This window comes from Nuphar pumila, chromosome 6 (assembly GCF_984573655.1).
Source record: "Nuphar pumila chromosome 6, dmNupPumi1.hap1.1, whole genome shotgun sequence".
Lineage (NCBI taxonomy): Eukaryota > Viridiplantae > Streptophyta > Magnoliopsida > Nymphaeales > Nymphaeaceae > Nuphar > Nuphar pumila.
This window is the reverse complement of record NC_143254.1, coordinates 10,452,679-10,476,311: the sequence shown is the minus strand read 5'-3', so window position 1 is coordinate 10,476,311 and position 23,633 is coordinate 10,452,679. Positions and strand designations below refer to the sequence as shown.

General features: G+C 37.1%; 1 protein-coding gene across 10 annotated transcripts in view; it reads right to left on the bottom strand.

The window, feature by feature from the left end:
* LOC149833927 (chaperone protein dnaJ 10-like) overlaps window positions 1-15,312 on the bottom strand; it is a 35,805-nt gene extending 20,493 nt beyond the window's left edge. For 5 of the 10 annotated variants that reach the window (XM_090011105.1, XM_090011110.1, XM_090011111.1 and 2 more), the window contains exons 1-8: window positions 15,199-15,300; window positions 14,916-15,060; window positions 13,306-13,365; window positions 11,865-11,947; window positions 11,532-11,697; window positions 9,469-9,598; window positions 5,405-5,563; window positions 5,137-5,309 (exon numbers count right to left, since the gene is read on the bottom strand). In XM_090011105.1, the coding sequence (XP_089867231.1) occupies window positions 5,137-5,309; window positions 5,405-5,563; window positions 9,469-9,598; window positions 11,532-11,697; window positions 11,865-11,947; window positions 13,306-13,365; window positions 14,916-15,002 (858 nt within the window). In that variant the 5' untranslated portion in view covers window positions 15,003-15,060; window positions 15,199-15,300. Of the gene's footprint in view, window positions 1-5,122; window positions 5,310-5,404; window positions 5,564-9,468; window positions 9,599-11,531; window positions 11,698-11,864; window positions 11,964-13,305; window positions 13,366-14,915; window positions 15,061-15,198 lie in introns of all 10 variants that reach the window. The other 5 variants (XM_090011108.1, XM_090011104.1, XM_090011106.1 and 2 more) reach the window with 5 other exon arrangements.
* Between the last annotated feature and the right edge of the window lie 8,321 nt (window positions 15,313-23,633).

Below are 23,633 nucleotides of genomic sequence, written 5' to 3'. Positions count from 1 at the left end.
AGTTGTCATTTTCTTTAACTAAAAAAAAAATTAATCAGCAATTAAAGGCATTTAGATTTGGAGGGGCTAGACACCACGTGAAACAATATTCATGTACAGTTAGTTCTTCAGTACAAGTCAATTTTTAAATTTCACCATTCAGCCATTAATTTAATACCTATAAATTGCCATTTTCATTTGAAAAAATAAACATGTTTGGCATTCTCGAAACTCAGTCTCGGATTGGCCATATGTGACTCGGTGACTAGGGCGATTCAACTTGATGACTCAAACAAGTCACGGTTTTTTATTTAATGTACTAAAAATGAATATTAAACATATAATTTATAGTTTCATCTATAAAAATTAAATAATCCAAGTTTCTAAACCAGTCATAAAGATACTAAAATTAGATTTAAGTGAAACAAAAATTGTGCATCGTATACTATATTTTTCAACAAGTTTATAATTTAAAGCTCAAGTTCAACCTTAATGACCAAAAGTTACCTAGTTCCCAATTTCTGAGAGGCAATATTGTCAATTGAGTCTGCAGAAAATAAAAAGGGTTTTTATGAGCATTTTCACCATTTTTCATGTCTCTAGCCATGAAGTCCTGTTTTGAATGATTCTAGCAGGTCATTAAAATTCAAGAAGCAAATAGATTGTATTCAATAACCCAAATGATAATGTTGTGATGCAGAGTAGGATCGACCCAGATCCACACAGCCTAACCCAGGCAGGGGACCAGACCTGCACGATGGGATCAAGGATCGGACCCACGTCGTGGATCCGACCTAGATCATGGTACCAAGACGCGGGGATGATATACCCCTGCGTACCTACTCCAGACGAGCACAGGTCCGGACGTCATAGATCCAGCAGCAGCAAGAAGACGACGCGGGTCACGACTCGGGTCCACGACTGGACCTGAGACCCGGGTCCACTAGAAGTCTTTAAAAACCCTCTTCTACGGTTGCGTGGGGCAGAGAATCTTGAACATTGCAGCAGCCTTCTTCTATTTTTTTTCTGTCAGCAGTTTTCATTTTGGCTTTTACTCATTTCTATTGTTTGTCTTTATTTCGTTTATATTCGTCCTATTGTCGATTGAGATTCATATTGAAATAAAAGCAAGTGCCATTGTTTTCGGTGGATATTCTTCTTATTTTATGCACATCGCATGACCGTGAGAGTTGTGCCATCGTCTTCTGCAACCAAGTGCATCAAAGCCGATTCCCTCGCTGCATCAAGTGTCCGTCGGGTAAAACTCCTTGCATTGCTCGAAGATTGGCACATTTCACCTGTCTTCAATGTGTTTGATCTATATGCGCATTGTGGAGACAACAAGTCGTCAGTGCCAACTTCTTCCCAACCAGGGAAGAATGATGCAGAGTAGGATCGACCCAGATCCACACAGCCTGACCCAGGCAGGGGACCGGACCTGCACGATGGGATCGAGGATCAGACCCACGTCGTGGATCCGACCCAGATCACGGTACCAAGATGCGGGGATGATGTACCCCTGCGTACCTACTCCAGACGAGCACAAGGCTGGACGTCACAAATCCAGCAACAGCATGAAGACGACGCGGGTCACGACTCGGGTCCACGACTAGACCCCAAGACCTGGGTCCACTAGCAGTCTTTAAAAATCCTCTTCTAGGGTTGCGTGGGGCAGAGAATCTTGAACATTGCAGCAGCCTTCTTCTATTTTTTTCTGTCAGCAGTTTTCATTTTGGCTTTTACTCCTTTCTATTGTTTGTCTTTATTTCGTTTATGTTCGTCCTATTGTTGATTGAGATTCATATTGGAATAAAAGCAAGTGTCATTGTTGTCGGTGGATATTCTTCTTATTTTCTGCACATCGCATGACCGTGAGAGTTGTGTCATCGTCTTCCGCAACCAAGTGCATCGAAGCCGATTCCCTCGCTGCATCAAGTGTCCGTCGGGTACAATGCCTTGCATTGCTCGAAGATTGGCACATTTCACCTGTCTTCAATGTGTCTGATCTATATGCGTACTGTGGAGACAACAAGTCATCAGTGCCGACTTCTTCCCAACCAGGGAAGAATAATGCAGAGCAGGATCGACCCAGATCCACACAGCCTAACCTAGGCAGGGGATCGGACCTGCACGATGGGATCGAGGATTGGACCCACGTCGTGGATCCGACCCAGATCACAGTACCAAGACGCGGGGATGGTGTACCCCTGCGTACCTACTCCAGACGAGCACAGGTCTGGACGTCACAGATCCAGCAGCAGCATGAAGACGACCCGGGTCACGACTAGACCCAAGACCTGGGTCCACTAGCAGTCTTTAAAAACCCTCTTCTAGGGTTGCGTGGGGCAGAGAATCTTGAACATTGCAGCAGCCTTCTTCTATTTTTTTTCTGTCAGCAGTTTTCCTTTTGGCTTTTACTCCTTTCTATTGTTTGTCTTTATTTCGTTTATGTTCGTCCTATTGTCGATTGAGATTCATATTGGAATAAAAGCAAGTGCCATTGTTTTCGGTGGACATTCTTCTTATTTTCTGCACATCGCACGACCGTGAGAGTCGTGCCATCGTCTTCCGCAACCAAGTGCATCGAAGCTGATTCCCTCGCTGCATCATGTTGTTATATTTTGTTTCACAAGTGGCATTTTCATCATTTTCCAATCATGAGAAACTACCCTTCTCCTTCATTTATGCTTCACCTGTTTATGGATGTTGCATGTGGGTCTCCTTTTATTAGGGATGCAAATGGGTCAGATCCAGGATGGAGGTTTTGCAATTTTTAGCAGTTTTGGTCCTTCTGGATCCGATTTTGATCTGAATCTCCATGTATTTAGTTGTTTCGGATCCAAACCATTTGTATCCATACCTTTTATGGCCATAATTTCTCCCTTTCATTTAATGTAAGACAAAAGTTGAAAAAAAGAATGGTACAAGTTTAGTCCCATATCGAACAAAAGGAAAGGTTGAGGGGCTTCTCACTTCTATATAAGGTGAGAGGAGGTAGAAAGGTTGCCAGACTAGGAAGCGAAAACGAAAAACGACACAGGAAGCGAAAGCGAGAAGCGATGCATTTTAAAATGTATAGAAAGAGGAAAGCGAGGAATTAAAAAAAAAGCAATATAAGAATTGAATGGGAATCGAAATGAAACACAAATAAAAACTAAAATAAAAGTGACTTTTTAAATTTCATGTTTTTTTAGTGTAAGAATTACATTTTTAACAAAATCTAAAAATGATGACTGCTAATTTAGAGAAATCATATGAAAATGAATGAAAAGGTGAGAGGAAACACATAAAAAATATGAAAAGTAGAGTGTGAGAACATATAAGAAGAATAGATGAAATGTGTGGAAAGCATAGGAGAAGCGTGGGAGAATCGAGATTTGGAAGCAAGGAGTATCACGCTTCCAAAATGAGTTTTTGGGAAGTGGGCTTCTCACCTATCTAAGAAGCTTTCGGTAACTCTAGGAGGTAATGCCTTTACAGCCATGTGAAGCATAGTTTGCAAACCTGGTGATCCGACTCGAGAATCGTTCAAGTCAGATTGAATCACCCATTAACTGGGCCACTGATCCAGCCTAAACATGTTTTAGCCAGGTTCGAGCGGAATTGGCTAGTAATCGCCTAACTTAGCATGGACTCAGCAACTCGCCGAGTCAGTCCTGAATCGAACAATTCAAGACTGATACATGAACCAGTTCCGACCTGATTCATTGGATCGAACTGGTATTCATATCGGTTTGTTCCGAGATGAACTTGTCTTAATATATAAAAGGGGGTCGACTGAGTCGACTCTTCCCCATTTTCCAAAGAACCTTTTCCCCCTCCCCTCCATTTTCCGATGACCCTTTGTTGATGTTCACCGACGACTATCGGCGACCACTGATGACTACCAGTGCCGCCGACAACCAAGCTCTCTCTCTCTCTCTCTCTCTCTCTCTCTCTCTCTCCGAGGCGAGCCGATGCTATCTCTTTGTGCGAGCGAGATTCTGAGAGGTGAGTCAATACTCTGTGTGTGTGTATGCAAGGCGAGCCTCTGAGAGGCGATGCACACTTTTTTTCATACTGTTGGGGGTTTCCCTATATCACAGTGTACCATGTGTGTGTGTGTGTGCGCAGTGTGTGAAATTATTAGAACTTAGAAAGGTAGTGATTACTAGTTTACTTGTTCATTTTTTACTTATTTTATTTCTACCAGTGTAGCTTAATTATTAATATTCGTGCCACAATTTTCATTATTGTTCTTATGTATGTGGCTATGTGCAGTTATGAAGCTTATTTATTTATTTATTTTTTATGCAAATATTTTGCAGTTTTTGTTCTTTGATGCTTTGATTTATTGAATTTGATGTTTGGAGTTTGACCATTTGCATTCACATTGTAGAAAACATAGTTATATTCAATATTTAAAGTATTATTTAAAAAACACTAAAAAAAATTAGGTCCTAACCTGTCCGAGTTATCGAGTCGACCTACTGACCCACGAGTCAAGGGTCGGGCGATCCGAGCCCGATTCACGAGTTTGCCAACTATGATGTGAAGTTATCAATGAGGCTTTAATAAAAACATGCCACATTATACCTTGTAGAAAAAAAAATCTATTTACTATCTTTTATTACGACTTAAAAAAAAAGACTCGGCTGGTTTGGCCGAGTCAGTGATGAGTCACGGCTGACTCAGCTGAGTCTTAGTTGACTTGGCTAAGTCATGACATTGACTCGGCCAAGGTTAGTTCTTAAATGAGTCATTGATTTTTGACTCGGTTAGGCACCAAGACGGACAACTCAGCCAAGTCACGAGTTGACTCGTTGAGTTTGTCAACTATGAGAATTGATTGAAGTTGTCAACATAAAACTTCTGACACTTGATCTAGAGAATATGACAAAATTTTAATGGTTTCATTGCATAACTGTGATTAGTCCTAATAATGTCCTAGATAAGAACACTATAATTAGTTTATCCATCAATCAGAAACTGAAATCTTTCAGTCATCTCCAAGGCCGGTTAATCTTTGGAACCCATTTAGACAAAACATTATCTCTATATAAACAGTTCATGAAGGGCTTAACTAAACTAGCCAAGAAATTTCTGAAAACTTCAGCATATAGAACATTGAAAATGAATTAACTGAGGACTCCTGAACAATGACCTTCCATTACTTACTGCATAGCAGACATGTGAAAGAGTTGTCTCAATGTCAACAACATTGATTTTCCAAAGAGAATTGATCATTTCATCTTTCTTCTCTCCAATTTGCTTTAATAGGTTCTCCTCTTGGTTTTCACCTTGCCCCAATTTCTTCATTTCTTCCTGTATCAGAATCAGTGACACTGCACCTACAAAAATTCAAAAAATAAGGTACCTTAGTCACCATTTCACCAGAAACTTTTCTTGCAAAATCACTGTCACAAAAATGGATAAGACAAAGCACCTGATGCAGCAATAACTTGAGATTTTACATGATGACCTTTGTCCCTCACCCATTCTGCCAAATAAGGGACACCCATAAACAGGATATTCTTCCCCAGCTCTTTTGAAGCTCTCCTAGTGTATGTGTAGCCAATAGTGTGCAATATAGCCTCTCCAAAAGCTGAAGGATGTAATTAGGCTGAGAATTGAGAAAAGAAGCTCCAACTTGGAAAAAAAATCACAGAAGAAAGATTATAATATTACAAAGGAGATCAATAATTCCATTAAAAAACTTGTAATCCACATGTTAATGAACTTACCAAGTGTATAGGTCCTACTAAGTTTAAAATGTCATAGTGGTTCAGTATGTCAATTGACACTGCTAAGAGTATTCAGTGAATTTGCAATTTCATGGTCAAAGGTTGTTACATGAATCTGAAAATATTTCACCACCTTTTCAATTGATACCAATGGTTTTGTCCAGAAATCACCAAAGACAAAAGACATTGTCACCGACTCATAACAGCTCTCTTTGCATAACATGGTACCATCCTATTCAGTGTCATTGAGCTTACCATCATCATTCTCACCTATACTTTGCTGGAACCATCCTATTTAATTATATTTTGATTGCTTCCCAGTTAGACTGCTTCATGACATATGACCCCTGAACACCATTTTGTATGACCAAAACCAATATGTAAAGCAAATCATGCTGATGTATTTCAGACTGACACTTCTGTTTCCCATCCAAATCTGCTTTCTAAAATGTTGGTTGAATATATCTATGTCACATAGGTGCCAGTGTGGATACGGGTGTCGCAGGTATGACATAGAAACTTCAAAAAATGGGCAGAATATATATATCAGTGTTGTGAAAAGCGTTAGGCGTAGCGAGGTGCTCCACCAAAAACTGAGGAGAGGCGTAAAGCGTAAGCCTCAAAAAAAAATTGAAAACTTAAAAAAAATTATAAAAAATATCTAAAAATACAAATAAATAAAGAAATGCTTTATTGATGAAGTAACAACTAATAAGAAATAGAAAATCTCAAATCATTACTAAAAAATATAAGATTAACATATAAAAGTAACTAAAAAACTGATTACATAACTGGAAAACGAATTATATAATTGAAAAATATAATGTCCTATAAAGCAACAACCAATAAACAATAGAAAATCTCAAATAAGTACTAAAAAATATGAGATTAACATATAAAAAGAAAAATAAACTAATTAAAAGCTTACTAATTAAAAATAAAACTAAAATAATCTAATCAATTCAAAGTAACTAAGAAACTCATTACATAACTTACAAACTAATTATATAATTGAAAAATATAATGCCCTATAAAGCAAGCAACAACCAATAAGCAATAGAAAATCTCAAATAAGTTAAGTACCACAAAATATGAGATTAACGCCACTTCTAATTCTTCTTCTTCTTCTTCTTCTTCTTCTTCTTCTTCTTCTCTTCACGCCTGAGTCTGGCGCCTTGAGGTGCAGAGGGCCTCACCTCAAGGCGCGTTTTTTATAACACTGATATATATATATATATATATATAGAGAGAGAGAGAGAGAGAGAGTAGGTGCTTACTATACGTGCTTGATGGGTTTTTCTGCTCTTCCGGTTTTTTTTTTTCAATTCCGACCCCATGAATGTGTTAAACATGGTCAATTTACAAGGAATCCACACTTGAATCATGTCTTTTCGATGAAAAAAAAATGATAACTGGAAACTCAAAAATTTACAAAGATTTTGGACTGTTGATTTTTTGAACCTTATAAAAAACCACCCATGTGTCGGAATCGAACACTTCAAGAGCTGATCCCTATAAAATCAAGTATATAGATCACACCTGTACGGTCAGAATTTAAAAATAAAATGAAAAAAACCTGAAAAACCCAGCAAGCACGTATCACAAGCACCTACACTCTACTATATATATATATAGATATATATATTATGAGAAAATATTTGGTACTAATGAAGGTCAGGGACTATGAGCTGGAAATCATAGGTGCAAGATGTATCAACTCAATCTGACCACATAGATGCATTCAACAAGTCTGAACAGACCCAGAACCAGCAGATCACAGTACTGGGTCAATATAACCAAACCAGAACTGGAACTAATTCTAGGACAATCTGATCAGATCTAGAACTAGAACCCCTGCATCAGTATTCATATCTGTCCAAGGAGATCCAGGTTTGAATCAGCCAATTGTTTGTTATGGAGAGAAAGAGAGAGAGAAGAAGAAGAGAGGAGAGGGAGGATGATGAGGTGGCAATGGCAGGAGAGGAGGGGGAGGAGGAGAACACGATGAAAGAGAGAGAGAGAGAGAGAGAGAGAGAGAGAGAGAAGCATTGTTGGAGAGTTGCACAGTTACAAGACCGGGAAAGGGAGAGTTGTAGTTCGTGCAAGTCTTCTGGCACTAACCCCCAACCCATCCCTTTTGCAGGTGTTTTTTTTCTGAATGGACAAAGCTGGACTTGGTCAGAGTTGATCAAGTCAAGTTTTAGATGAAAACCTGACACGTGTGGACCTGTGCAGGTGCTGCACTCATACCCGTGTTGCACCATGTCAACACCTATGTCACGTAGATACAGATGCAAGAATGGGACACTGTGGATACACTTGATACAACACAAGTCTCCAAAATTAGGACATGCGAACATGGCCTCACAAGTGTATATATATAATGCTTAATCTAAACTAAAGTAATAGAACATGAATATCAAGTGCAAACTCTTGGACAACAATCTAAACCCCTATAGTTAAAAACATTAAATAATAAACCTAAGATGAAATTGAAATGTAATGTCATTGATGATAAATTTTAAAAGAAAAACAAGTGAAAACATGGGATAAAGTTAATGGCACAATGTTGGCTGTGTCTAACACTAGTTTGACTATGTCCAAGAGCTGTCCCGGTGTGTCCAAGCACCGTGTGAAGCTGACATGGGATACACATGCAAAGCTATGTCACATGGGTGCGGGTGCGGGGATGCGGCACTTTCAAAAACCTTGGGTGCGGGGGTGCGGGAAAATATATATATATATATATATATATATATAGAAGGGGGGTCCAAAATTGAAACTTCTAAATAAAATCATTTAAAACTTCAAAATATGGGTTTAATTTACACGTTGGACTTTAGGAGACCTTTCCTATTCTCAATGAAAGCTTTTAATTTCCAAGAATCTAAATAAAATCATTTAAAACTTCAAAATATGGGTTTAATTTACACGTTGGACTTTAGGAGACCTTTCCTATTCTCAATGAAAGCTTTTAATTTCCAAGATAGATTTTAGGAAACCGTTTTCTATTATCAACACTTTCCAAAGCTGCCTTGTTGAGAAACTCGTTTTATGTTTTCGGTGGATGAGAGGAAGTTTTATTACTATTAAATGAGAGAGAGAGAGTTTAATGAGAATTTATTCACTTGAAAATAATGTTGTTCAATGCAGTTTAAATGAATTTAAAGCAAGGGTCTCTTTTTTTTATTTTCCAAAGCAGATTTTTTTTTAATCCAAAAAATGGACCAAAATGACCCTGGGTGCGTTGACCGCACCCAGGGTCAGGTTGACCGTACCGGGTGCCGCACCCGCGTCGCGTCGACGTGGGTGCGGCGCCTGTCTAGGTGAATCCCTGTGACATAGATGCAAAGTGATCATGTGATATAGGTCGAGCAGAGTGGTGCTCTCCTAGAAGTGTCTGTCATACATCATTGAATATGAACTGGAAAAAGGAAAAATTACTCTGTATTTATTGCTTGGGACATGGCAAACAAACCCATTAGATGTTTGTGAACACTGTAAAACAAAGCAAATACTAACCACACAGCAAGGATGACATTTGTGGTAGTAGATCCAATCTATGTAGGAAATATGAGATATGGGTCTATCGCGAACTGTGATGGGAATAACATACAGGGTACAGACTAAACATTTTGTGCAAAATTCCTCGATACTAAGTGGAATGCACTAACCCAATAACAAGCTATTAGATAAACGAACCAAGTTTTGAGTATATAGACTTTCAACATGTGTGAGGCCACCTGAAGCATCCTATTGAACTTACCAGCCTCTGAAAGACGGCGAGCTTCTGCATTTACCTGTTGCACAAACTCATCCTTCCTACCTTCAACATATGGTTGAAGCCGATCCTTCAATATTTGGGTAAGTTTTTCTTCTCTTTTTCTTTGTACCTCCTGCACAAGAGAGACTGAAAGTAAGGAAAAAGATATGCAGACCATGACAACATGAGAATTCTATCACGTGAACATGAAATTTTGAAATACATGTTTAATGGGGAAAGGGGATTGTGAGGTACTAGTTAAGAATTTTCTTTTTCCTATAATTTTATGGAAAATGGATTCCATGTGTCAAGACCAATTTTGAATCGCAATAGGACAACTTCCAATTTCTCAAACCAAGCACATGTTTAAGATGCATGTTCAATATGAGTATCCACGTTTTCCATGTAACAGCTAAATTTCTTCAGTAGTAGGTGTAGAAGCTTCCGTTTATTGTGATAAATCAAGTTCTCTAGCCTAAAAAGAAGTTAAGAGGAGCAACCTGGTTAGAAGTTATGGGAGAAGCAATAGGCTCTACAGCAACACACAATAGCTTCCGTATGTGTTGCTATGCTACTAGAGGTGCCTATTAAGACTTTCTGACTGACTAATAAACATGCACCCTGTTATGTTTTGAGTCGTGATTAGATGCGAAAAAGAGAAAAAGGATAGAAAAGCCGTTAGCCAGTGAAGTATAAGACAGAAGGTAGGCCGTTAATAATATCAGCCTAATGATTGGTGATGTTCTTTTCTTGGAGTAACAGAAGTTGTCATTTTGATGGGAATATACAGTGTAAAAGTAGAGCATGTGAAGAACTCCGAATCTCTTGTTTGTGTGTTCAGAATAAAGAATTTGACTTAAAGCTACAATGTAGAATGAAGAATTAGTTCAAAGAAACTGATATTCATCATGCATGTGTCCAGTCATGTCAATCTGGAACACAAGGACAAAAGGAGTATTCGTGTGATTTTTATCATCATGATTATTTTTCCCACATGATGTTTAGAAAAAGTCTGCAGTATGTTCCACAGAACTTGTAGCTGAGTTGACTATAATCTGTCATACAGATGCTTCACTTAGCATGTGGGTCCTATGTCAACATGATATAACACTGATGTAGACACTAAATATGCTATAAACTTCCCGAATACAATCAAACTGTGTTGAACACAGTCAACACCATATCCCTAACATCACCTGTTTTTTTTTTCTATTTTGGTTCCTTTATTTTATAGTTACGTTGCTTCTTTTTTTATTTTCATTGTTCTGTACTTTTCAATTTAGATTTATTGTTTAATGTTTGTTAATCACAATGGCTAGGGATTGTTGTTCATGAATTTGCATTTATAAGATGATATTAATGCTTTATTACTTCGTATAGTGAATTTTAAATATAAATAATGTAAATATGCATGCACATATGTATGTTTGCATGCATATATCCTTGCGTCCTAGTTCTACAAAACTAGCTTGTTGTACCAGTTCCAATTATATCTGCATCATGTCCTGTATACGTGTCTTTGTCTATGTGACATAAATAATGGCATTTGATCTCAATATGGGGGTTAAATTTACACAACTATGTTAAGGTTGTAATGGATATTATGGATTTTTCTCATGATATAAATGGGCTTCAAAATCATCACAGGGCCATCTTTTATCTGCATGACATATATTGACTTCTGATCCAATCATGTATAACATAACATGGATAAGAGGCATTGTGATACCTTGAGTAAGAGGCATTACAGAAAAAAACTCATTATCACAAACAAGAATAGAACATGATGTAAATAAAGTATGATTTCAAATGGTGCCACCATCTAGAGCAGCATAATTTTATGAACTGAAGTGATTCTGGTGAGGGATGAAAATGGGTCAGATCTAGGATGGGGGTTTTGCAATTTTTGGCTGTTCCGGATCCAATTCCGAACCGAATCCCCATGCATTTAGCTGTTCCAGATCTGAACCATTTGCATTTCTGAAACTAATTAAACCAAAAAATTGAACAACATCATAGATCAACCTCATAATGAAAATTCTGTTTATGATTAGAAGAAACATTACCTGCAGTTTCTCATTAATCATTTGTTTCCTTTGCTCAAGAGTTTGTGGTTCATTTTCAACTTCTATAGAAGAGATTGAAGCTAAAGCCAACTGGCCCACATAGTCTTCAAAATAGTCACTTCCAAAAAGCATACCAAACACTGTTGCAGGATCTACTAAAGACTCTCTGAAGCCAAAGAAGAGTGGTGTATGACAATTGCTCAGATGAAATCATGGAATATGGCCATTAGCAAATAACCTTTTTTACATATAAGAAACTTGGTAGAGTATCACATACATGCTAACCAGAAAATCTACAAGCCAGATAGAAAATTTATCAAAATGCGTACTTACTGTGGTACACCTGATTTTCCATGATTATCATAACATTCACGCTTTGTTGGATCACTTAAAACTTGATAAGCCTCCCCAAGTACCTTTTCATGTACCAAACTATCATATAAAAGCATTTGAGAGGCCAATGCATTAAGAATAAAAAGAAACACAATCAAAAGAATGAGGTGAAATGACTTCCAAATACGGAACACTGTTGCAAGTTTTGTGGAGCTTAATTTGTCACCAAGTCTTCATATCATGACAACTAAGAAAGATGAACTTGACCTGAAAATTAATTGGCTTGAGGCATGTCATGCACCAATTACACCAGAACAAACATGTTAGTTGCTTGAGTGAATCTTTTTGGTTGTTAGGTATAACAACAGCATGAAATCGTGCACTACCATTAAATTTTGAGGCCATGAAGGCATGTGTGAAACAGTGAATGTATGTGTTTATATAGCTGTTGCATCAATAGCTTGTAAGCAATCACAATTACAAAGATGGATTAACAAAAAACCCTTTATTGAATGATCTAAGTTTTCTGCTACATCACCAGAATAACTCAACACACACACACACACACACACACACACACACACACACACACACACACACACACACACACAAGTTTCAAGCCACCTTAGTGCCTTTACTTTTCGTTGCCTCTTGCAGTACATAATATCTTTGCCTCTACATCCTTAACTGAAAAATGAAAGCATTTTCTTTATAGGCAAGCCGGGGGATAACCCTCATGGGATTCAAACAGGAGATCCCTCGGTTGTGGTAAGGTGACCCAACCATCCAGCTATCTCATTCAACCCACTGAAGAATATCAACATTTATACAATAAAGGAATGAACACTTAAGGTACTATTTGGATGACACCCAAAACCTGGTTTGGTGGCTGTTTGGATGTCACCATATCAGTTTTGCAAAACAGGGCACCCACCCATCCCCTTCTGTTTTTCCAACTTGGCTTATTGGGGGGCATTCTCCACCACCACCCCTCCCCCCCTCCTCCCCATATCATTGTGTCTGGCCATTTCCAGCCAGCCGAAAAATGGCTGGAAACAGGTTGCTTTTTTGTTTCCATTTTCATGGCTAGCTGGAAAATGGACTGGCCATGGTTTCTTTTTCCTTTTTTTTTTTGGGTTAGACGGTCATTTTCCAGCCAGCCACTGGCCAGAAAATAACCCAGGTGGTGTCACCTAGGTGACACCACCGGTTTTATTTTTTCTTTCTCTTTTTTTTAGGATCAAAAGTTTGAAAACCAGTTTTTTGTCATCCAGTCTTTAGACAGCTCGTTTTTGGCAAACCAGGTTTGCCAAAAATCTGATTTTTCTAATTTTTAGGCAAAACCTGGTTTCCCAAAAAAACAGGTTTTGCCCCTGTCATCAAAATAGGGCCTACGTCTCCTTTGATAGAAGGAACTCATAACTTAAAATGCAGGAAATACCTGAAAATTATGAGCTGCTTTGGGATCACCAGGGTTTTTATCAGGGTGCACCAACCTTGCCTACAAGAGCAGTTCATAAATGTTAGTTCAAACTAAAAGATTCATCCAACCTCTGAAAGATATAATGAACAAAGGGCCTGAATTTTGAATTGTACGACATAGTATATGGGAGCTGGAAGCATATTTAAAACCTAAAGGACCATTAGTCCATCAGGCTCACCATAAGATTCCTAAAGACAAGTTACAGAATTATATCATTAATTTTGATGGATGTAAGATAAAACACAAGCTTTTCTCCTTCATGCACGAACCAGACTGGCATTTTGGGCAAATGATTCATGGCAGGGACAAAAGAAAAAAGAAAAGATGGATAATGACAAACAATAACAAACCACACTCTGTCCACAGGCTTATTGAAATTGAATCATGATCAAAACAAACAGAAAATGATTACTCATCCGGCACCTGAAAATGTTTTTTTTAGAGAGAAATGTTCCAATCACTGTAATCCCAAGGATAGAACAATATGCAGTTCATCATGGCTTACCAACAAAAGGAGTCAGTGTGTACAAACTGTTCCAATCACTGCAATGCCAACGATAGAACAGTATGCAGTTCATCATGGCTTACCAACCAAAGGAACCAGTGTGTACAAACTGTTCCAATCACTGCAATGCCAAGGATAGAACAGTATGTAGTTCATCATGGCATACCAACAAAAGGAACCAGTGTGCCTAACAACTCAAACCAGTCACTGGTACAAGGAACTTGTAACAACAACAGCTTGGCGATGTATGGTATAGGGTTTCCCATTTTGGCAATTAATATACAAGCAATAAAGCTTTAAAGTTTTAAAAACGTGGGCTTTATCAGATACACAAAGAGCAGCTACATGAAAATAACAACATAACCAAATGTTGAAGCTCAATAAGTTGGATTGAAATAAATCATTCTCAACTTCTCAAAATCGATGTAGTGAAATCACAAATCTCTTCCTACCAAAGGTTATAAGAGAACAAATCATGACATCCACGCTTTATAAGATTAGTGCCCCATGAAACCTCTAACCCTTCAGGAACTAGTAGCAGCAGCAATAATAATGCTAATGAGATAGTAACCAGCAATTGGTTGGTCAAAATGTTGATCTATCACACTAATGGCCAGTCACATAAAATACTACCTCTGACATTCAAATCGATCCCAAGGTGTTTAGAAAATAGATCACCATATTTCCCCACGAATAACCAACAGAACAATATCTAAATTCCAGAAAAATGAACTTAAATTATATTAATCCAGTATTGAGCAATCAACCACTATTTTCTGTCAATGAAAGAATCCAACCAAACCTTAAAGAACCATAATCGCTTGAGGCAAAGGTTGCTGCATGACTATAACAGTATCATATCATAACCAATATAACCAACAAGGATAAAATTAGCTCCCGTGGTTATTAAACAGACTAAACCCTTATGATGGATAAAAAGAACCGATAAAGGGCGGGGGGGAAACAGTGTTACGCAAATAAATGAGTCACAAGATGAAGAAGAAGAAAAAACACAACCACCATGATGAAAAAGAGGGCGTTTGATTAAGTGGGGAGCGAAAACCTTAAGGTAGTAAGCCTTCTTGATGTCAGCAGGGGATGCATCAGAAGCCACACCTAGTATGTCATAGTACTCCGTCTCCTTGACCATGGCTCCCCAACAATCACCAGACCACAAATCAAAAACCCTGTTCCCACAAAATAATCACCTGCCCATAAATCAAAACTCACATTCATGAAAGCAAAACATTGCAGGATGCTTCTTCCTGTTTTCCTTTACGCGAAACCAATATGAGAGAGAGAGAGGTATATTCCGGCTTCATTTTAAAGTGAGAAAATGATGGTACCTAAATGGGGTGGCGGGCGAAGATCTAACTGCCAGTTATGGAAGGCTGATGGGGGAGGGAAGTGCGTGCAACGATGGAGCGGTGCATTGGTGACATCTCATTTTGTACAGGGAGAGGGAATTTAGATTCCCTACTCTCTTTTTTGGGCTTGTCCGTACGGTATCGTTGTTGCTGTGGTCGCGTGTTTGACCGGATGATATAAAACGCGGAGCACTCCTCGTCGAGTTCAGTTCCGCTCATCCCCCATGTCGTTCCACGTCTTCGTAACACTCTTAAATCTTATGACACAAGTTGTTTGATCAAAACTGATCTTATAAATTGATTCAACATGATCGATTTAGTAAGAATCGGATCACAAAACGTATTTTTAACAAAAAAAATATGATTTAAAATTATAAAAAATTGTATTTTATCAACCGTTGATTGCAAACAAGTCAGATTTCCACTATTTAAATGTAGATCTTCAAACATGTTGAATGATTCGGATCGTATCTGCCAAACAGCTTGCACCAATGAAATCCCAACGATGGGTACGTGTATGAAGATAGGGATGACACAGGGGATGAGTAGAACCGATTTCGATGTAAAACATTACAAGTATTCTTCCCGGTTAAGGATGCAAACGGTTCCGAATCAGAACAATTAAATTCAAGGCACATCTCAACAGTATCCCTACCCCTGCTTGTCAGGGATAGTTTTCCCTTTGGCTTAAGTCTTGTGGTAAAGGACTCAAACCCCAAGTATCAAACTCTCGACCTCAAAGCCTTGAGTCGACCCACCTTGTGGGCAGTTTGTCTATCCTTAACGAATACACAGTCTTGATGGATCCTTGTGAAAAAAAATACATGATGTTCATAGAGATTTTACAATCATGTGTTTGAGCAAGGTACTGTGGATCTTTCTCAAGCAGGCATCGATAGGTGTGTAAGCCGCATGAAGGGACGTTTTGAATCAAACCCCGTTTAAATCTTCTTTCTTTTATTGATTGGCACTTTCTAAGTTGGGTGGCAATGTCAGGTGCTTGAGCTTGACACAAATCTGTTTTAGAGCCTCGTTCCAATGTCCCGGGTGAGTGTTAGCCCTTTTTTAATATGGGGGGCAGGCGTTTTATATTTTTCTCAATAAAATGAGCTATCTTGGGTTTGACTTGAGCCTGTGACTATCTAACTCAGGCTCAGCACGAGTTCGTGACAAGGTGAGCTCTGTCCGATGAGCTCAATCATGAGAGCTTGTAACGAAGCAAAAGGAACCCAGGCTGATATATATATATATATATATATATATATATATATATATATATATAGAGAGAGAGAGAGAGAGAGAGAGAGAGAGAAAATTGATTCTATATACTTGAGCATATAACTTTCGTAAAGCACTCAAGGTGTTGCACTAATTGCAATATAAAGTAGTAAACAAAATAATAAATTTGCTTTCATACAAGAACAAGTTGCACATGAGGAGACCCAGGATGAAGAAAATTTCATAGCATACAAAGTTTCTTCCTTTAAGGTATGCCTCCTGAAGGCCTTCCTAATCCAATAATATTGAAGACTTCTCTACGAAGGCTATATCATGATGCTTCCATCTTCCTCAAAAACTTGGTGATTTGCAGACAAAATTAAAATTCAAAGAGACACACTAACAAATAAAAATAGAAACATGTCGGCTATGGCACTATCAGTTTGTCATATATTTCAATTAAATTGCATTTTTATATATATTAAAATATCAAAAATTAATCTTTATCAATTAAAAAATCTGTGTTCACATGTCCTATTTTCCAAAAAAATCAGGACTCACTCATGGAGACAAGAAAAAGAACTGTCGAGAATATGTCAGAGAGAATATATCCCATCTTTCATTGGCTTTTCAAGTTGGGAAATCAATTGGGCAACTGATGGTGAAAATTCTGAAGCAACTGATCTTTGTTCTCTTATTTGTCTGTCTCTCAAAACACAAAAAGGAGATCCTATTATTTTCCTTGAGTTTCAAGCAAAACAAGCGATCAACTTGGCAAAACCATTTTAAAGGAAGAATGTGTTCATGTGGAGATTATTGGTGAAGGTGGCCCCTTTTACAGGAGTTTGATGAGATGTAAGAGGCTAGTATCCACTTTTCAAGAGTCTTATCTAAGGAGATCTTTGATAGAGCCATGTTCAGCAATTTAGCTAGTGGTCCTAGTGTTACTGATGGGAAAATATTTGGTAATGTTTCATGACATCATGTCACCATTGAAAATCACAGGTGCAAGTTGTTTTTTATTCAATAGGACCTCATAGATGTGTTCAAAACATGTTCTCAATAGTAGGAAGCAGCTTTTAAATCCTTTTTCAATAAAAAAACATGTTTTGGTAGCAGGGGCAGAGACCACAATCCAAGTTAGGGTGGACACACACACACATATATATATATATATATATATATATATATATAGTAATGGGTCAGTGTTAAATGAAATATGCTAAATGATAAGTGCTACATGAGTTTTTCAGGCTTTTTTGTTTTATTTTTAAATTCTCCATGTACTTGATTATATAGGGATCAGCTCTTGAAGTATTCTATTCTGACACATGGGTGGGTTTTTATAAGGTTCGAAAAATCAATGATAAAAAATCTTTGTAAAATTATGAGGCTCTAAATATCGTTTTTTTCATTGGAAACAGATGATCCAAGTGTGGATTCCGACCATGCCCAACACATTTATGGTGTCAGAACAGTGAAAAAACACTAAAAGAGCAGAAAAGCTCATTTAGCATGTATCATTTATAATATTTCATTTAGTACCTACTCATTACTCATATAGAGTAATGGGTAACGTGCTAAGAAAAGTGTACTAAATGAGTTTTTCAGGGTTTTTTCATTTATTTTTAAATTCTGACCATACGGATGTGATCTATGTAATTGATTTTATAGGAATCATCTCTTGAAGTGTTCGATTCGAATACATGGGTGAGTTTTTATAACTTTTGAAAAATCAACAGTCCAAAATCTTTGTAAATTTTTCAGGCCCCAAATATCATCTTTTTCATCCAAAACACATGATCCAGGTGTGGATTCCTCGTAAATCGATCATGCCCAACACCTTTATGGGGTTGGAACTGCGAATATATATATATATATATATATATATATATATATATATATATATATATATATATAGAGAGAGAGAGAGAGAGAGAGAGAGAGAGAGAGAGAGAAGGGCACAATGTTTGGGTCTAAACCCCGGTCAGGGTGGGGCACTTGCCCACCCTGGCCAGCATATAACTATGCTCCTGCTTTATGGCCCAAAAGAGTATCACACATGGTAGGCCGTTGGTTTTTTAAGCTTTATAAAACCCCACATGCCTGTTGCAATTAGGTAAATTAAAAGTCGATTCCCACTAAGAAAATCATGCAATTCACTTTTTTTTTTTTTAAATGCAACCTGGGGTTTGAACCTGGTTTTTTTTTTTTTTTTGAAATTGCATTTTTATTATTATTTTCAACATACCACTTGGGGTTTGAACCTGCAACGTCCAACCACAAGGAGACGTGCAAATCACATATGTCAGGCTAGTTTCACGAACAACAACCAAAAAAAGCTGTGTTTGTGCCTCATGTGACTATGACTAAATGTTTCCGTGTAATGAGCAAAATGTTGTTCTACATGACCTTGTAACATTTGTCCAGGTTCAGCTTGCTTGTGCTTGACGTGGTCTTTCTGTCCAATAGAGACAAGGCCCTCGATCTGGGTGCATTCTCAGTTGGCTTCTATCATAATCGGGTGGGTGACATTGTCGGCTGCAGCCCAATGACTTGTTTTCGAGGCTTCTGGACACCTAATCCGGACTCATGGTTCTTCTTTGTCTCTATCTTACTGTTCTTGGCTTTGCTTACTGTTTTTAAGTTTTAAAAGCTCTAATAAAATACTTTTCTTTTCTCTCAAAAAAAAGAATAAAACCGCATGTACTTGTTAATAAAAAAATTGTGACAAAATAAATACACTCACCTTGATTTTGTAGAAGCAGGTTCAGTCTTCGCAACTCAAAGTTCACTATCAAAAAATTCTAGATCCCAAGTTCAAACTCCCACTGAAATGATATATGTAATTTAGATCAAGAGATTGTATAAGAACTTATGCAATAAATAATAAAATAAAATTAAATAAATAAACAATTGAAGAGATATAAAATTTATTTTTTTCAGGCTCTGAATCCGTTAGTCTTTTAAACACCAATGGCGGGTTATTTTTTGTCCAAAGCCCCCCTCCTGATGCGTGTATGACGATTCATGAGCAACTTCTTGGTCCAGCTACACCTTCTCGTAGGTATGATAGTTTAAGGAATGGTTATAGTAGTAACCCCCCGTATAAGGGTCTAGGATCGAGACAAGAGGAACAAAGTGAGGGCAAGGGTCACAACATTCATTCTTAATAGGGCTAACACTCAAACAGAAAACTCTCGGATGCTCAGGTTCCATGGGTCAATACCTATTTATTGAAGTTAAGTATGGGATACAAGTTAAGAGAATTTTGGATTCAGATCTAACCCAAATATATTTGCATTTATTCACAAGAAATGAATGAAAGCTATCTTAGAGATTTGCACTAAAAATGCTCAGGTTCTAGAGGTCAGCACCTATTTATAGAAGTTAAGAGTCCAAGAGATTTTAAATACGGGTCAAGGAGATTTTGGATTCGGATCCAACCTAAATAGATTTATATTTATCCATAAAGAAACGATAAAGCTATCTCATGAAGAGATTTGCACTAGAAATATGTGCAAAGAGGCTGGGATAAGGCCCATGGCTTATCCCTACATTTGGGGTAACAAACGACAATTTTTTTTTCATCCCACAACGAAAGACAAAAGCTTTTATCATCCCTAATAGAGGATGGCAAAATTTTTTGTCATCCCACATGAAACAACAAAAACTTTTGTCATCATACAATATAGGGCAAAAACTTTTACTATCCCCAATAGCAGAGGGAAAAAAATTTTGTCGTCCCACATGGAACGACAAAAACTTTTGTCATCCTACAGTAGATGGCAAAAACTTTTGTTGACTCTAATAGCGGATGGCAACAACTTTTTCCTGACCTTGTTCAGCCTGAGAAATTGGAAAATTGCAAAGCCTGAGAAATTGTTGACTATAATAGGTATGATAGTTTAAGGAATGGTTATTGCAAAGCCTGAGAAATTGGAAAATTTGTTTCATTTTGGCTATTTTTGATATTTTAGTGAGAATTTCCTAAAATTCTATGGATTATGCCTAATTTTTGGGTTTTTTTACAGAAACTAGAGTAGAAAATGACTAGTTTTGTTGGAACTTTTGCCCGAGAAGTAAAAAAATATATTTTTTCAAAATATTAGAGTTTGAGAATTATAAAAAATTGGGTGTCTACAAGTTCTTCTCTTTGTTATTAATCAAACATGGTTTGATTTATAACAAATAAATACATACCCCAAATCATGTTGAATGGGGTTGGACTGACTTGAGAACCAAGTGAATTGTTGAGTCAGATTGAATCACACTGAATGAAGTCCAACCCATTTTGAAAACAAATGGGTTGTCGAGACCATTTGGGTCTTGCAAAATAGGGTTAAGCCAATTTTAAAATAGGATCTGGTTTGTTGAGACAATTTAGGTCTTGTCGAATGAGGTCAAAATAGTTTAAAAATAAAAACTGGGTTATCAAGATTGTTTGGGTGTCGCTAAACAAGGTTGGGCTAGTTTTTAAAACAATTGAATTGTTGAGAGCATTTGGGTCTCATCGAACGAGGTAGGGATAGTTTTGAAAACCAATTAGGTTGTCAAGACCGTTTAAGTCTCGCTGAACAAGGTCAAGCTAGTTTTGAAAACCAACTGGATTGCCGAGACCGTTTGGGTCTCATTGAACAATGCCAGACCTCTTTAAAAATGGAAATTGGGTTGTCGAGATTAGGTTTCGCAGGACATGGTTAGGCCAGTTTTTAAAATAATTGGATGAGTCTCGCTAAATGAGGTCAGGCCAGTTTTGAAAACTAATTAAGTTATTACGACTGTTTGGGTCTCACCGAACGAGGTTGGGCCAGTTTTGAAAACCAACTCGATTGTTGATCATTTGGGTCTCACCAAATGAGGTCAGGCTAGTTTTGAAAACCAACTTGATTGTCGAGATCGTTTGGGTCTCATCGAATGAGGTTAGGCTAGATTTTAAAAACAATTAAGTTGTCGAGACCGTTGGGTTCTCGCCAAATGAGGTTGGCCCAATTTTTAAAAACAACTAGGTTGTCGAGACCATTTAAGTCTTGATGAATGATGTTAGACCAATTTTGAAAATGAACTGAGTTGCTGAGATTTTTTGGATCTCGACAAACGAGGTTAGATCAATTTTTTAAAAAAAAAACTTGGTTGCCGAGACCATTTTTGTCTCATTGAATAAGGTTGAGTTAGTTTTTGAAAAAAAACTGAGTTGCCAAGATCGTTCAGGTGTTACCGAACGACGTTGGACCGATTTTAAAAATATAATGATATTTTTTAGGCTAAAGATGAAAGAGTTGATCAATGCCTCTTTGCAAAATAGTTTTAAAACATGACATTCAAAGTTCTGCAAGATTGTAATCAATGATAATATATGATTAATTAATGAATCACAATAATGTTGCATTTACAAAGTATTGTTTTTGTATCTTTTGATTGGATACATCTATTGGAATTAAACTGGCCCACCTAACCTAACCTCTCATGCTAGATGCACTAGTAAATACACTATGATATTAAAAAATGAAAGAGAAAATCTTCTCTAGATTACACAATAACAAAACAATACATTTTTTTAGTTGTTGAAGCTCATCCTCGTTCACAACCTTTAAGCACATTTCCTTGAAAAACTCACATCACTCAATAATCATTGCACTGACCTTCTTCAATAATGTCTTTCTTAATGCTAAAGGAAGAAATTGATATATTAACACAGTCATGACCCTTTAGGCCTAAAATCTTACGGTCTTTCATGCGTACGCATCGAGACATGTTTGTTGAATAACTATCTAAAACTTTTATATTCTTCAACATTTTGCAGAATGTAATTTTATCTCTCTTGCTCATAGAAAAGCATGCAATAAATATGAAAACTCTAGTAGAATTAACATGCCTTCGTGGATGGAGTGCATGTCTTATATTCATTGCCTACAAATTGAGCCTAGCATTGAGATGATTTTTTAACTTCTTATCCATATTCAATAATGTTTCAATAATGTTATCACATACATTCTTCTCGATGTGCGTGACATCCAAGTTATGACGAAGCAAATTATGCTTTCAATAGGGCAACTAAAAAAATGTTCTTCTTCTATTTACAAAGAATAGTAAGTTCAATAGCAACAAAGATATGTGCATCTGTCAATTCCTACATTATGGATGTGCTTGAATGAGGAGTTGAAGTTGTATTTATTTTAATTATGACATCAAATGTGTGTTTATCCTGCTAATATCTATGATCCATAGGCAAGAACCTACGATGCCCCATATAGAACATTTTCTTGTTCTTTTTTAGCTGCATAGAACATGTGTTCTTATGATATACTGAGCATGCTAACTTTTTTCTTGTACTCCTCTGTATATGCAAGAAAATTGTTGATGGTACACATCAAAGTTGCTTGCATATGAAAGTACCCATTATTTGAAGTATCATAAGTGTGGACACCATCGACCCATAATGTGTTCAAGTTCTTAATAAGAGGTTGCAAAAACAATTCAATGTCATTCCCAAGAGAATTTGGCCCAAGAATAAGAAAAGATAACATCATCTAAGATTGCTTCATACAATCCATGAAGGCAAGTTGTATGCAATGACAATGATTGTCCATATGTTGTGAGTGGTATTCAAAGATCTGTATGGATTGAAACTATTATTGACCAATCCCAATATAACATTATAATTGTCAGTTGCAAATGATAGATGAGCAAGATTAAAAGATTTTCACATATATGAATTTATTGGATGCCTTAAACTGTCATCTTTAACGTGACCTTCATCATGTCACATCATTTGGGAATCAGTCTTCATTGACACAAACAACCTCTGTAGCCTTTGAATCAAAGAAAAATATCACAAAATCTTTGCAGGCACATTTGTAAGTTTCTTGCAACTTGTCTAATCACCTTTACTCTCTTTTCATCTCAAAGTTCCACATTATACACATTTATCTTTTTCTTTGTTCTCTTTCTAATATAACATGCAATGTCTGGTACATGCATTTATTTTTTTGTAACTTAATCCTAGTTTTTCAATATTTTTCTTCATCCCGTAATAATTCTTAGGTAATTGTACACCAAAAGGAAAAACTCCATGTAGCTCCAATGACATATCAAAGGACTTATTACTCCATTCATTTATACATTTCAGATAAAACAAATGCACAATAAAGGATAATTTTGTAAACTTCGAGCACCCAAGGTATAATTCTTGTGTT